The sequence below is a fragment of the Rhipicephalus microplus genome, chromosome 8 (genome assembly GCF_043290135.1).
Source record: "Rhipicephalus microplus isolate Deutch F79 chromosome 8, USDA_Rmic, whole genome shotgun sequence".
Classification (NCBI taxonomy): Eukaryota; Metazoa; Arthropoda; class Arachnida; order Ixodida; family Ixodidae; genus Rhipicephalus; species Rhipicephalus microplus.
In genome coordinates, this window is record NC_134707.1 from 93,944,336 (window position 1) to 93,960,674 (window position 16,339).

General features: G+C 45.1%; 1 protein-coding gene across 4 annotated transcripts in view; it reads left to right on the plus strand.

The window, feature by feature from the left end:
- LOC142769252 (uncharacterized) overlaps nucleotides 1-15,983 on the plus strand; it is a 75,578-nt gene extending 59,595 nt beyond the window's left edge. For 3 of the 4 annotated variants that reach the window (XR_012885727.1, XM_075872342.1, XM_075872344.1), the window contains 2 exons: nucleotides 13,337-13,423; nucleotides 15,731-15,983. Coding sequence is in view for 3 of the 4 variants with exons in the window: in XM_075872342.1 (XP_075728457.1) it covers nucleotides 13,337-13,423; nucleotides 15,731-15,900 (257 nt within the window). In the remaining variant the exon portion in view is untranslated. The remainder of the gene's footprint in view (nucleotides 1-13,336; nucleotides 13,424-15,730) is intronic. The other variant, XM_075872343.1, reaches the window with a different exon arrangement.
- The last annotated feature ends 356 nt before the right edge of the window (nucleotides 15,984-16,339 follow it).

Below are 16,339 nucleotides of genomic sequence, written 5' to 3' on the forward strand. Positions count from 1 at the left end.
TTATATGTGGCAGTACATAAAAACAGCATGATTTGTGCGTATTCTGCAGGTAATTGGAAAAGCTCACCAACACACTAGTTTCACATTGCTTTGAAATACGTGTCTCCAATGCGATGTCTGAGAAAAAGCGCAAAAAGAATGCCTTTTAATCCCAAACAATTCAGCGTGACAAGTCATTGTGCCGTCGCATCTGCTTACTTTTTTCATAATTTTGTGCCCATTTCATCTTTATTCTACTATCATAAGAACTAATTAAATAATCACTGCAAATTGCGAGCGCTTGGTTATACTAGCTGCAATCTAAAGTCCAAAAACAACAATATGATTACGAGGGACACCCTACAAAAGTTCTCCTAAATTTTGACGATGTGGTGTTCTCATGCAGTCACTTCGAAAAGAAATACGTGCAGTCAACTATATATCAAGAGTCATTCAGTCAATGGCAAATGGGTATAAATTACACGTCAGATTATCTTTCATTTGCTTTTGTTTTTTGCTCGAAGTAAACTCAGTCATTTCACTGATCGTAAAAGTTGATAGAGAGTGTTCTTTTTATTGAAATGTGCTTCATTTTATCCTGATAAAGAAACAGAGATGGAGATAACACCCAGTACTGGGCCAGCTTGCTTGCATGTTTGCTTGCACGCTTGATCTTTCTTATGTAGCTTTTACCCACTTCGGGGGATTAGCTATAAAACCAGTTGTCAATATACGGAACAATGAACTTCAAATCAGAGAAAAATAAGAAATAATCTGTGGGTTGCTGACTATAAAAATGTTCATTTTATTTTTTTATTGTTCTAATGCGGTCTTTGCCTTTCTATCACTCTGACTGCGCGCGCACTATAGACCGGTGTCACTCTTAGACATCACACACGGCCGTGACGGTTAGTGCGTGGGGCATCGACCTTCAAAGCGTGTTCTTCGCGCCATCTTAGGGCTGATAAAGTAGACGTTGAAGCACCTCCCAGCTCTGCACAATGTGTATATAAATTGTGTATAGAATTTATTCTACGCTTATGTCGTTGAACACAATACGTAGGCAGACTCGTTTACCACGATGTGTGGGAAAGCTAGGAGGAGCAGGTATTTATAACTAGTGTTGCAATTCTGAAGATGTCGTGGTTACATAATTTTTCATTATGGCTCAGATACACGCACACACACACAAATATATATATATATATATATATATATATATATATATATATATATATATATATACATATATATATATATATATATATATATATATACATATATATATATATAAAGAGAGAGAGATATTTATAAATATAGATATAGGTATGGGATATGGCACAACGAGAGCGTTGTCAACAAGGATAAATATATTTATTAGATGCCGAGCATCTTATACTCGCGCCTTGTAGTGCGCCGTCCGCACCGCTTCTCGAACATTCGACAGCTGACGCGCGCGCATGCGCCGTCGCGCCGTCGCCAACTCTTCCACCATCTGTGCATCCCTTCCTCCTCTACACACCGCGCGCGCTTCACTCCTCCACCATCTGTGCACCCTTCCTCCTCTACACACCGCGTTCGACATCTACAATTCTCCTGATTCTCCAGTGGACGCGCATGTGGCGTCGCGCTTCGAGAACATTCAACAGCTGACAGTGCATGCGCCGTCGTGCTGTATATATACTCAAGGTCGGCGCTCGCTCGCTCAGTTGCCGCTCGTCGGTTGGTTTGTACGGCGCGTCGACGTCCAAGGTCGCGGTGAAATGAATTCCAACGAATCCACAAACACAATGATCGACGTCCCTTCGACCAGCGCCGCCCTTTCGCATACGTGTGTACGTGTTCACTCATTTAACACCCCCTCCTACAACCACGTTAACCAATTTAGCCATCGACCCAAGTAAGTCGCACTTTAACACCCCGTTAACCAATTATATGCCCCGCATCCTCCTCAGTGTTCCCCCGAGGAAAGCTGCGGGCAATTTTTTTTCCCAACAGTTCCGGGAGGGGTCCTCTCTTCATCAGGGGATGAGTTATACTGACATGAATTTCCAAACTTCGTTGCTGCCGCGTCCCTCTCGCCTTGAAACATGTTTGCGAGAGTGAGAGGGATCTAGAAAAAAAAGAAAGAGGGGGAGAAAAAAAGAAAAAGAAAGAAAAGAAAGAAAGTAAAAAAGAGGAAGAACCACTGTCAACACTGAGAACGAAACCAACTGTCCGTGTACGTCCACACACGTTTATTATCACGTGCTGTTCAGTTCTCGACGTTTGTCGGGCCACCCAAGATTGTCGTCACGGTGCCGGGAGGGTCCGTGGCGGCGTGCGTAAAGAAAGGGTTTCCCCGTAATGGGTCGGTCGGCAAGCGGCGTGCGTAAAGGAAGGGCCTCCCGTTAATGGGTCGGTCGGCTCTTTTTACCTTTAATCTTCGTCCGTTTCCCTTCAATGGTCATCAAGTGGTAGGCGAACGAAAACACTTTGTATGTGCATGTGGAAAAAGGAAGAAAAGAAAAATGAATGAAGAAAAAACGAAAACAAGAATGGACAGTGTACACGTACGAGTCAGTCAGAAAAAAGCATGGTCTCCAGCTATCAATCTTTGTCACCAATTTCCTTCTGGCTTACTTCTCGGAGGCAGTTGAGTTTACCGGGGTCCTCGTTGATGCCGGCTACTAATGTTCGAAATTTGAAAATAAATTATGTCTCACGCTGTTCGCGCTCGCGTCTGTTTGACAAACCGGACTGCAAAAGAGTTACGCTGATATTTTCAAAACTGCGGTTTGGCAGGCGCAGATGTCTAGATAAAGGTAGCTTCGGCAGTGAAGTGGCGTGGTACCGGTCATTATTTAACCGCAGCCGAAATGGCGTGTCTGTTTGGCTGATATATTCTTGTCCGCAGATGTTGCAATGTAGCATCTATATTACGTTACTAGAGTCACAGTTAAGGCTTTCAGTTATGCAGACTTTGAAATCCAAGAAGTTCGCTTTTGATTCACGTGTTGTGACCATCTGTGGGCATACCTTGCATCGAGCTTTTCCGCAGGGATGGCACCCTGATTGAGATTTGGGGGTGGTTGTTTTTGCTCTGACAAGAATGTCCTTCAGATTTTTATCCCGGCGGTACACCACGTGAGGTGGCTTCGCGAAGATAGAAGTTAGTCGTTTGCTTTGCCTGATTATGTTGAAATGGCGGGACAGTATGTTGTTGATTCGTGGCGCTGATGAGGAGTAAGTTAGTACAAGGTTCGTTTGGGAAGTCGTTTTAGATACTGTGTTTGGTCCCTTAATAATATCATTCCTGTTCACGTTGCGAGCACGTAGTATGGCATCGTCAATAATGTCTTCCGGATAATTTTGTTTCAATAAAGAATGCTTTAGGTGTTCCGCGTGTCTGTCAAATTTCCGCATATCGGTGCATATTCTTCGGTACCGGTAGGCCTGAGAATATGGAATACCCGTTTTGCAATGCTTTGGGTGGCTGCTGTTGAAATGTAGCTACATTTGATGGTCTGTAGGCTTTTTGTAAAGGTTTGTTGACAAGCGGTCATTTTCGACCGTGACAGTGACGTCCAAAAAGGTAATGCTAGTTTTGGAAATTTTGTGCGTGAATTTTATTGACGGGTGGCACTTGGTAAAATCCTCTATGAAGCAAAAAAGACTTCCCTCATTATGGTTCCATATCTTAAAAATATCGTCTAAGTATCTTCTGTAGTAGAAAGGTTTCAAGGTGCGTCCCTCAATGAATGACATTTCAAGTGAAGACATAAAGATGCTCGCCAAGTTTGGGGCCATTTTCGTGCCCATTGCAGTGCCACTGACCTGAAGGAAATGCTTGTCATTGAACTCAAAATGGTTATAATTTAGTACAAGTTCAAGAAGTGTAAACAGTACCTCGCCAAACAGACGCGAGCGCGAACAGCGTGAGGCATATTTTATTTTCAAATTTCGAACATTAGTAGCCGGCATCAACGAGGACCCCGGTAAACTCAACTGCCTCTGAGAAGTAAGCCAGGAAGAAATTGGTGACAAAGATTGATAGCTGGAGACCATGATTCTTTCTGACTGACTCGTACGTGTACACTGTCCATTCTTGTTTTCGTTTTTTCTTCATTCATTTTTTCTTTTCTTCCTTTTTCCACATGCACATACAAAGTGTTTTCGTTCGCCTACCACTTGATAACCATTGAAGGGAAACGGACGAAGATTAAAGGTAAAAAGAGCCGACCGACCCATTAACGGGAGACCTTTCCTTTACGCACGCCGCATGCCGACCGACCCATTATGGGGAAACCCTTTCTTTACGCACGCCGTCACGGACCCTTCCGGCACCGCGGCGACAATCTTGGGTGGCCCGACACACGTCGAGAACTGAACAGCACGTGATAAGAAACGTATGTAGACGTACACAGATAGTTGGTTTCATTCTCGGTGTTGACAGTGGTTCTTCCTCTTTTTTACTTTCTTTCTTTTCTTTCTTTTTCTTTCTTTTCTCCCCCTCTTTCTTTTTTTCTAGATCCCTCTCACTCTCGCAAACATGTTTCAAGGCGAGAGGGACGCGGCAGCAACGAAGTTTGGAAATTCATGTCAGTATAACTCATCCCCTGATGAAGGGAGAACCCCTCCCGAAACTGTTGGGAAATATATATATTTATCCTTGTTGACAACGCTCCCGTTGTGCCATATCCCATACCTTCACAAAGACTAACTGGCCTATTGAATTATTACTCCCACTATGTATATATATATATATATATATATATATATATATATATATATAAATATAGATATATAGGCAGGGATGGTGGTTGAGTGGCCGTAGCGTTGCATATAGTCCAGTAGATCCTCCGTGAGCGGTCACAACGTGGTTTATTTTGACGTTTCGGCCTGGAGTCTGGCCTTCATCAGGAATAAAGATACAGTTTGTTGGTGCTCAGCTTTATACAATCTCAAATTAGAGGGCAAGTAAAGAGGAAAAAAAGACAGAAAAGAAAAAAGAAAAAAAAGAAAAGGAAAAAAAGAAAAAAAGAGGAAGGAAAAAAAGAAGAAAAAAGAGAAAAAGAGAAAAGTAATATACGGTGGACGCCCCTCGGGTGCCGCCCTTCCACTCTTCCTTCCACTTCCCCCTTCCACTCTTCCCTCCACTTCCCCTTTAAACTGGTGAGCCAGGCTCACCGCTTTAAGCGCATCTGCTCTAGAGACGCTGACTTTGACACGAGCTCACAGAGGCTAAAACTCATGCTCGAGAAACAAAAATACCCCCCAGATGTAATTAATGACGCTGTTCAAAAAGCGAGAAAACTAAAGCGTGAAGACTTACTTATGAAGCGACCACCACGAGAAGACCCACAACGAACAAACCTCTGCTTGACTTACAGCACAAACTTCCCCAATGTAAACAAAATCCTTAAACGACATTACAACATTCTGGAACAAAGTGAACGTCTGAAACACGCATTCCCATCCGCTCCAGGCGTCGTTTACCGACGACCGCGTAACCTCAAAAACACACTTGTGCACTCCCAAATTAACACATCACCCCCCAATAATTCATGCCGCCCTTGTTTAAAGCCACGATGTCTTGTATGTAAGGCGATGCGAGAAACAGACAAAGCAACCAGCACGCAATCCAAGTTTTCGATTAACATACGAGGAAACCTTACATGCGGTTCCTCTAAAGTGGTATATCTACTCGAATGCAACGTGTGTGGTATGCAGTACATCGGACAAACAGAAACACTATTTAGGATTCGCTTCAATAATCACAGAGCCCATGCGAAATCAGCCCCAAGTCTACCTCTCTCAAAACATCTCAATCTTCCCGACCGTGCATTCGACAAACTATCAGTAACGCTCTTAGAGACGGGATTTAAATCAAATCGAGAACGTGAACAACGAGAGTCATACCTTATCCATCGATTTAACACCCTCGATAGAGGAATAAATGAGAATCCTGGTACACTTGCAGCAATTAAAGCATTAGAAAACAATAACGGCAACAATGAAAATAGTAACTGAGTTCACGGCACTGCAGCTGCGAAGGGCACTGGACAACCTAAAACAATTCCAAGTGTAACTACTCTTCCTAAGTGCAGCTGTCGTCTGTTTTCTGTTTTATTTTACTACCCAATCAATTGTGCCATGCATGACATGCCCAACAGCAACCCTGTTCACAGCCGGGAGGCCTCCACTGCACACGTAATCCAGAAGCGGGCAAGGAATTCGCATTGCACCCACTTGCACAGCCTACCGCAATACGGGGCACCCCTCTTTTTACGACGAAATGTTGACAGGGCGCGGAGTAGTTAAAGGATTAAAACTTCCTAAAATTGCCCGCTTACCAGCCTCTGCCACAATACGCGGTACCCCTATTTCTACGACGAAATGTTGACGGGGCTCCGAGTAGTTAAAGGCTTAGAACTTCCTAAAAAAGCTCTTTTTTGCCCCACACTGAACCGCCAGTGCCAGAAGGCACCGTATGGTCGGGAAGAATGCGTTAGTAAAAGGAAGCATACACAGACCACTGACATCGAAAGGTGAAGGGGAGAAAGGGGAGAGAGATGAAGGGGGTTGTGGAAGGAAGAGTGGAAGGAGGGCGCCCGAGGGGATTCCACCTTATATTCTTTTTCTCTTTTTTTTCTGTCTTTTTCCTCTTTTCTTTCCCTCTGATTTGAGATTGCATAAAAATGAGCACCAACAAACTGTATCTTTAACCCTGATGAAGGCCAGACTCTAGGCCGAAACGTAGAAATAAACCACGTTGTGACCGCTCACGGAGGATCTACTGGACTATATATATATATATATATATATATATATATATATATATATATATATATATATATATATATATATATATATATATATATATATATATATATATATATATATATATATATATATATATATATAATATATAATATATATATATATATATATATATATATATATATATATATATATATATATATATATATATATATATATATATATATGTATATGTATATATATATATATTGACGCGTGTGTACTGGTGGACCAAAACGACAATAAGGGGATTTGGCGGACACCAGATAGTGGGGCTCTGGCTGATCGAAGATAAAGAAGGCGATCTTGCTGTTCGGCTGCTGAGAGTCGCTGTGTCAACGTTCATCTGCCTTTGGTCCGCGCTGCACCGCGTCACTGGTGGAAGTGCTGGGACGCAACCCTACCTAATGCTCCATACTCCCACTGGGAGCCGTTCATCTAGCTCGGACGCATTGTCACCCATTGCAACTCCCGTGCACCGGTTCAGTCGGCGGCTGATAGGCCTCGCTCCAGAGTTCACGCCTTCTACGGAACCTCGCAAGTGCCGATTACCTCTCCAAATGGCCAACGCCAGTCCGCAACCGGCGCCCCAAGGCCCCCCGCCAACACAGCCTTCACAGGTAACCATCTTTCAACCGCTGGTTCCCTATCACTTTAAAGGCGGCGTCCATGAGGACGTGGACGACTGGCTTGAGCACTACGAGCGTGTCGCCAAGATTAATCTGTGGCCTGAACAAGAAAAGCTCTCGCGCGCCTATTTCTACCTTGACGGCGGTGCGAAAATTTGGTATGAGAACAGAGAAGCCAGTCTGTTAACTTGGAGCGACTTCCGACAACAGCTTGTCGATACGTTCACCAATGTCGATCGACGCGACCGTGCGCAGCAGCTGTTGGAGCTACGGGTTCAAAAACCCAATGAAAGCGTTACTATGTTTTCTGAAGATATGACTCGTCTTTTTCGTCGAGCTTACCCGAACATGAGTGAAGATAGGAAGTTGAGCTACCTCATGCGCGGCGTTAAGGAGCAACTTTTCGCCGGGCTACTGCGCCACCCTCCAAGTACCGTAGTTGACTTCATCAAGGAGGCTACGGCTATCGAGCGGGCGCCCCATCAACAATGCAGGCAGTATCATCGAATGTCTAGCAGCGCCCCAATCAATGCTGCCGCCATACCTGAGGATCAAAGGTCCCTGCGAGACCTCATTAGGGAGATAGTTCACGAAGAACTTCAAAAGTTCCGGAATCCAGTTGCTCAAACCCCCGTTGCGTCCGTCGCTGAACTGGTACGCGACGAAATCCTGCACGCCTTTTCTACCGCTAGTCCTGGTGACGAGCACCGTCCCATGAGCTATGCCGATGCTCTGCGACGTTCACCATCTGGTACATCGCCGCCATATCACCCAGTACCGACGGCCGCTTGGTCACCGCGGCAAGAGCAGACCCTGAGCCGACCGCCAAGTCAACCGACGTACCACCAGGCGTCCACAGCAGCACCATGGACATCATCGCGAGAAGGGAGGCTCAGACCCACCGCTCCGAAGAACAGACGCATAGCGCACAATCGATCGACGTCCACTATTCTTTAACTGCGGAGGTGCAGGTCATATTGCCCGTCATTGCTGGCACCGCAATGATTCGTTCCGCCCGCTTCGAACATGGTCTGACGATCGACGTGCCAACGAAGAATGCATACCACGCCGGGAGGACGCCTCTTTCCATGGAGCCCGTTCTCACTTTTACGAATACCGTACTTCTGACGAGGAGGTAATACCTACCCGCCAGCCAGGTTTGGGACGTCAATCCCGCTCTCCTTTTTTCGCTCATTCACCTTCGTCACACCGACGTACCTCCGCGGACCTTAACGCAAGAAGGTCACCCAGCCCGCGACCGGGAAACTGAGGGTGGCGACCTCCGGGGGTAAGGTTGCAGGCCACGAAGATGACGACAAAAAGCCCCCATTACACGACGCTTTAAAGCCGACAAGACGTGAGAGCGACGACATTGTGACCGCTGACCTGAGTGTTTTTCTTGACGGCCAGAAAGTAACAGCCTTAGTCGACACCGGTGCCGACTTTTCTATCATCAGTCAGGACCTCGCCATGAGCCTCAAGAAAGTGAAGACACCGTAGACAGGCCCTCAAATAAGGACGGCAGGTGGTCAGTTATTGATGCCCTCTGGGAGATGCACAGCGAGAATTGACATAGGAGGTTCTTCTTTTGTTGCGTCGTTCGTCGTTCTCGCCGCAAGCTGCAAGGACTAATTATTGGTATGGACTTCTTACGAGAGTACGGCGCCGTCATCAATATCCCAGACAGTTTGATTACATTCCGCAACAGTTCGGGCGCACCTGATTGTACACAAGCGCGACCAAACTAATTGCGCCTAACTGATGACGATGTGGTTCTCCCTCCACGGTCATGCACGCTTGTTTCTGTGGCAGCCGCTGTCCAGTTTGACGGCGAAGGAGTAGCAGACCGAATAACCTCGCTTCTCTTCACACACGGCATTTCCGTCGCAAGAGATATCGTCAGTGTCGCCGCTGGATGCACGGACTTGCTTCTGACCAATTTTAGTGATGAGCGCCGGCACCTTCCAAAAGACATGGCCGTGGCTTACTTCGACGATATCACAGACGCAGAAGGCTGCTTGGCAGTAGTCGACGAGGCGCCAAAACTTGATTCGACACCAGTTCTTGACGTTAGCACTACTTTGCCTAAGAACGAGCGAAAGAGGCTTCTTGAGCTACTGGCCGAATTCAAAGACTGCTTTTCGACAACATCAAGAGTTGGCCGCACACCTCTAACCAAGCATCGGATAATTACCGAGGACATGGCGAGACCAATTCACCAAAACCCCTATCGCGTGGCTGCAAGGGAACGCGAAGTGATACAAGAGCAAGTCGACAAAATGCTGGAAGATGACGTCATTCAGCCCTCAAAAAGCCCCTGGGCGTCACCTGTAGTCCTCGTTAAAAAAAAGATGGCAGCCTGCGCTTCTGTGTAGATTACCGAAAACTCAATCAGGTGACAAAGAGAGATGTGTATCCACTTCCTCGTATAGATGACTCTCTCGACAGACTTCGACATGCTCGTTACTTTTCATCGATGGACTTGAGGAGTGGGTATTGGCAAATCGAGGTAGACCCAAGAGACCGCGAGAAGACTGCTTTTGTGACACCAGATGGCTTATATGAATTTAAAGTCTTGCCCTTTGGTTTATGTTCAGCGCCTGCTACCTTTCAAAGACTTATGGATACCGTACGTTCTGGGTTGAAGTGGAAAACCTGCTTGGTTTACCTTGATAATGTCGTAGTTTTTGCCGCAACATTTGACCAGCACCTTAAAAGACTTGAGGCAGTTTTACAAGCCACACGGTCTGCGGGCTTGACGTTGAAGCCTGAAAAATGCCACTTTTGCTACGAAGAGCTGCAATTTCTTGGCCACGTTGTCAGTCACGCAGGCGTTCGTCCTGATCCTGAAAAGATCGCAGCTGTTGCACAGTTCCCGGTGCCGACTGATAAGAAGGCTGTCCGACGATTCCTCGGACTATGTGCGTAATATAGGCGATTCATCGCGGACTTCGCACGCATCGCATCACCGTTGACCCGCCTCACGAGAGAAGACGTTGCTTTCCAATGGAGCAACGAAAAGGAAGCTGCTTTTAAGAACCTCCGCCAGCGACTACAGACGCCTCCAGTGCTTGCCCACTTTGATGAGAAAGCCCCAACGATGCTACACACGGATGCCAGCAATATTGGTTTGGGAGCTGTCCTTGTGCAGCTGCAAGAGACCACAGAAAGAGTAATCACCTATGCAAGCCGAACACTAACACGCGCCGAGACTAATTACTCCACGACTGAGAAGGAATGCCTCGCCGTGGTATGGGCGGTCACAAAATTTCGCCCGTATTTATACGGCCGCCCTTTCAAAGTCATCAGCGACCACCACTCACTGTGTTGGTTGACAAATCTTAAAGATCCTACCGGGAGATTAGCGCGTTGGAGTCTCAGGCTGCAGGAGTACGACATGACTGTCGTACACAAGTCAGGAAAGCGCCACATGGACGCCGACTGTCTATTCCGCTCACCCATTGAATCGGCAACTCTATCCGATGAGGAGGAAACAGCATTTCTCGGTGTGCTTGACTCAACCGCTATTGCACAGCAACAACGTGGCCACCCTGAGTTACTTGCGCTAATTAATTATCTGGAGGGAAGATCTCAGAAGGCACCAACTGTTTTCGTAAAAGCGCTGTCACCATTTTGCTTGCGGAGTGGAGTGCTATACAAAAGAAACTTCTCTTCGACAGGATCTGCGTATTTGCTCGTCATCCCAGCAGCCCTTCGCTTCGAAGTACTCGAAGCATGCCACAACGAGGTGACTTCAGGCCACTTAGGTTACACAAGAACGTTGGCCAGAGTACGGCAGCGCTACTTCTGGCCAAGACTGACCGTAGCCGTAAAACACCATGTTCGTACTTGCCTCGACTGCCAGCGACGGAAGTCACCGCCGACTAAACCTGCTGGCCTCCTGCAGCCCGTGCAGGTCCCAAGAACACCATTCGACCAGATTGGCATGGATATTTTGGGCCCACTTCCTACTTCTACTGCTGGGAACCGCTGGGTTATTGTCGCGACTGATTACCTTACCCGTTATGCTGAAACAAAGGCTATCCAGAGAGGTACAGCAGCGGAGGTGGCACAATTGTTCATCGAGAACGTTGTCCTGCGGCATGGTGCACCAAGCGTCGTAATCAAAGACAGAGGAACCGCATTTACGGCAGCTCTTTTGGAACAAGTCCTCATGCTGAGTGGAATAACCCATCGCAAGACCACCGCCTACCACCCGCAAACGAACGGGCTTACGGAGCGTCTGAACAAAACAATTGAAGACATGCTTTCAATGTACGTAGACGTCGAACACAAAAATTGGGACAAAATCTTGCCATATATCACGTTTGCATACAACACTGCCAAGCAAGAAACAACCAAGATGACCCCGTTCAGCATAATTCACGGAAGGGAAGTACGAACCATGTTAGATGCGATGCTACCGCACGAATGGGACGACATCGAACCGGACGCCGAGATGTTTACAGAACGAGCGGAAGAAGCAAGGCAACTAGCACGCCTGCGAATCCAGCAACAACAAGAGTACGACGCGAGCCGCTACAATTCTCGCCGCAGAACAGTCGTTTACCAGACCGGCGACAGAGTATGGGTTTGGACGCCCATACGGAAACGAGGACTCTCTGAAAAGCTCCTGAGGAGATACTTTGGGCCATATCTAGTACTGCGACGACTGAGTGATGTTACCTACGAGGTCGTCCCCGACAGTTCATATAGTACGAGGCTTCGCCAGCACCTTCCTGAACTAGTTCACGTTGTGCGCATGAAGCCTTATGAAAGGTAGTGACTGCGCAAGATACTTCTTGAAGAACAGACAAAAAAACTGCACTACTGGTTTAGCATCGGGGCGATGCTCAGTAAGAGGGGGGGGGGGGGCAAATGACGCGTGTGTACTGGTGGACCAAAACGACAATAAGGGGATTTGGCGGACACCAGATAGTGGGGCTCTGGCTGATCGAAGATAAAGAAGGCGATCTTGCTGTTCGGCTGCTGAGAGTCGCTGTCAACGTTCATCTGCCTTTGGTTCGCGCTGCACCGCGACAATATATATATAGAGTAAACAATTATCAAATTTTCGTACGTGTGCTCCTTTATTCCTAATTATATATATATATATATATATATATATATATATATATATATATATATATATATATATATATATATATATATATATAGCAGGTCAAAATTCAGTAGGTCAAACTCTTCACTGGCTAAGCAACGCCTGCCCTAATGTTACTCAACCAGCTATGTCCTGAATCCAAAACAATTATGAATGATCACTGATGATGTTCAATTATCAAACGTTTTTTCTACAACCACGAAGATTGAAATAGTGATAACAAATTACCGCCTCAATGTGAGGTCACGGCTGTATTTGGCCCGTAGTTTCATGACACCTGAGCGGTAGGTCCCGCTGCCTCAAAAGGGTTTACCTCTCACTTCGAATATTTGCGGTATATTATTCAGTCAATAGTAACCATTTCCTTAAATTTGCAAATAAATATTTCAAAACATCAGGGATTCTAGGTTTTTTTTTTTTCAAAATCGGTGCTTTATTATTTCAAACGTTTTCAACGTCTACAACGTAACCGCTATAACTATGACAAATCCGTTTGTCAAGACATCAATCTATATTGCAATAATTTTATATGCCGGTTTGGGCAAACAATGATGAGAGAAGTTGTTATTAGGCTGGAGTATGCTAGCATATTGTTTGGATAAACAAAAATACAACAAAGATCTATAGAACCCCTACACATAATAAATAAATCACCTTTGACCAATTAAAATATTGCTACATTGCTTGTTCTTCAGATACACCTGCGCGACGTTATTTTGCTCAAAACAAAGAGACCTTACATCGTGGTCTAGTGTTGAAACGTTTTCTAAAACAGCTTAGTATTTATGAAGTGCTTGAATTGCAGGCACTGGTGAAAAAACAACATATACGCTTCACCACGTGTATAAGGATTGTGCTATTGTAAACAAGACAAAGAATACAAAAAGAGAAGGTAAGTACCGTATACTAGCTCAAAATTAAAACGCGGTATGTGAAGGAACCCCGCGTGAAAATATAATTGTTAATACGAGCACACGAAGAGGCTCATTTGGCATTAAAACGTGGGAAAGATTTCATGAGATATACATACATCGTGGCAGTGGTGTTCATGGACACACGCAATAGCTTGTTTTATTAAAACACTACATAGATATATCGACAGTTGTCAAAAGAGGGCATCTGCTCATGCGCTAAAGATTGACAACTGGTCGAAGAAGCATGACTGAATATCACGAAGTGAGGGGGTACTTGTTAATGACATCGTCGTACTCTCTCATGGTAGTACAAATGTGTACAAAGGCGTACTGGGCCTTTCATTTTTTTCACGAACAACGCAGGATTCCTTTTCTTTGAAAGTTGCCTGTACAGCGCAACGACTTTGAACAGTGCCTAATTCTCTGCCTCCCTACGCCGGCACAGCACAGTGCACACCTTATTGTGTGAAGTGGGGTTCTACACAAACTAAATGATGATGTTAGTGTTATACTCGCCATGCTGATTGAAAGGTTCTCTTTAATTAGAGACATCAGCATGCTAAAAAAGTGACCTGTCAATGGGGTGTGGACGCGTGCCCTCGAATGTCTCATACTTCAGCAGTAACAGCATTTATTCCAACAGTGGCAGCATTGAAATTTCAGCCGTCAGCCTGAAGTGGGGGTGCTTTCTCTTGTGGCGTTGCTTTGCTGTACTGTTGTTTGTGAGAGAAACTTTTTTCGTGAAAGCCTACATTGTTGTTTTTGAAACTGCGCTTCTCAAGATAGCGCAACAAAGAGTTTGCATCCATATGACTATCATTCACTTTCGATTGCAAATTGTCGTTTAATGGCGCAGCATGAAATATCCTATATTTCGACAAAAGTCTGACGTGTACAGCAATTAATCGGGAAATCGCATCCATATATCAGATTCTACCAGTGTGAACAACATTATGTTGAATTTTTTTACGCAGCCTGAGCCATGATGGGGAGGCTACTGCCAAATTGCTGCACGAACAGTCAAAAACCGCCTGTGCACAACGACAGGGAAATTAATCTTGTGCTTACTGCAACTAATTACAAGTTTTGCATAACTCGAACTGAAGGTCCATTGTACACCTTTACCATTTCTTTTTCTGATGCTTGGAAACGCAGTTTTTACATCTGCTCAATTTTTAACATATGAAGAGCTCACCACCCTTCCTTATCATGAAGTTCCTGTGCCATCAGGGAATCACACGACCACACCGCACCTTCAGAGACGCCGGCAACGCAGGCTGACTTTTTTCTAAAACCACTGGCAGAAAGACTTCCTGTTGGCTCTTGGAGTGCCTTTACAGACGCAATCAGGCAAAAAATAACTAAACTGTTCAATACATCGTATTGAACCACTATGCTATGCACCGTGTTCACATGTTCTGGAAAATGATGAGAATCCAGAAGTCATAAAACAGTAGTTATGGACACGTTAGATCATGAGATGTGTCATTATAAACCACATAGAGATTACGACACTGATACTGCTTGAGTGTCTGCTAACAATATATAAGTGAAATTATCGGATATACGGGGGTAGATAAATGTGGGTGGCGTGGAGAGGTAGACAGGAGTAGCTGAGTGTATGCTTTATTAAATGGAGCCTAACTTTTACATTTCTAAGGGGCCACCTTTGAGCGGTATATAGCTCAGAGCTAAGAAAAACTGCAAAATTACGCTTGTTATGGGCAGACTAGGTCTTTTTAAACGTTTTTATAACTTTAATTATGCAGAGCAATGAATTGCAACTGAAGAATGATCACTGAGAAAAACAAATCAGTGACAAAACGCTAGAGAACGCCACTCGAACACAAGACACCAAAACACCTATCATTGCGTATCTTGCACAGCACCACTATTGCGGTGACACGGATCATATCCCCGCTTGAAGTATGACTAGAAGGACTGAATACTAAAGTAGGTTTACTTTGATTATGGAACGATTACTGTAATGTATTTTAGTCCTGCGATAAAATTGTTCTCTGGGTCCAGGTATGTGAATCAAAAGCGCAACTCTCAGCCAACAGAAACATGAAAAAAAACACGCGTGCGAATTGGTGATTTGGTTTTACTCCCATTGCTATCTAATGTTGCTCACAGAATACCACATTATTTAAAATATTCGCTAAATAATGACAGACGTTTTTATACAAAGATGATGCAACGGTACTAGTGCCTCTCAGTGCACTGAAAGGTGTCGAAAAACGTATTTTTGTGAGGAAAGCTAATCAATCACTCTGTTTTCACAGGTTACAAGCAAGTATGTGAAGTGTGGGTGAACGATCAGTTCTTTGACAGAAACACCAACGGCCTCAGATTTTGCACAGCAAATTTCTTCAAGTACTGCAAACCCCATACCCCAAAACAATACTTTATTTCCGAGTGTGACGAACGAATTGGCAAAGTTATTTTAGTCTAGTGAGCAAAGTCACGAACTTATAGGAAATAAAATGAGTAAGTCTTCTTGTGAGCAATATCTCAATAAAATAATATGAAACGTGATTCATATCACTCTTGTGCAGGGACGTGGACAGAAATTATTTCAGGGAGTTACCTCCTTGAGTTCGTGGGGGCAGGGTGAGAAGGTATTTTTTGCATGGTCATTATTTGTTCATTATGCCAATGCGAAAACAATCTGGGTCCGGCATGCATTCGATGTGCCAACCTCCGGCTACGCCATTGCTTCTGCGAAATGCAGTGGCGTAGCCGGAGGTTGGCACATCGAATGCATGCTGAAGACCTTTTGTACCGTAAGCTACACTCGCCCAGATTGAGCAGTTTCGCGTGGCTTATGAAGAGCCACGCTGCGCATTCCCCAGGAGCAGTGACGTCACACGCCGCATAGCTCGATCACCAGA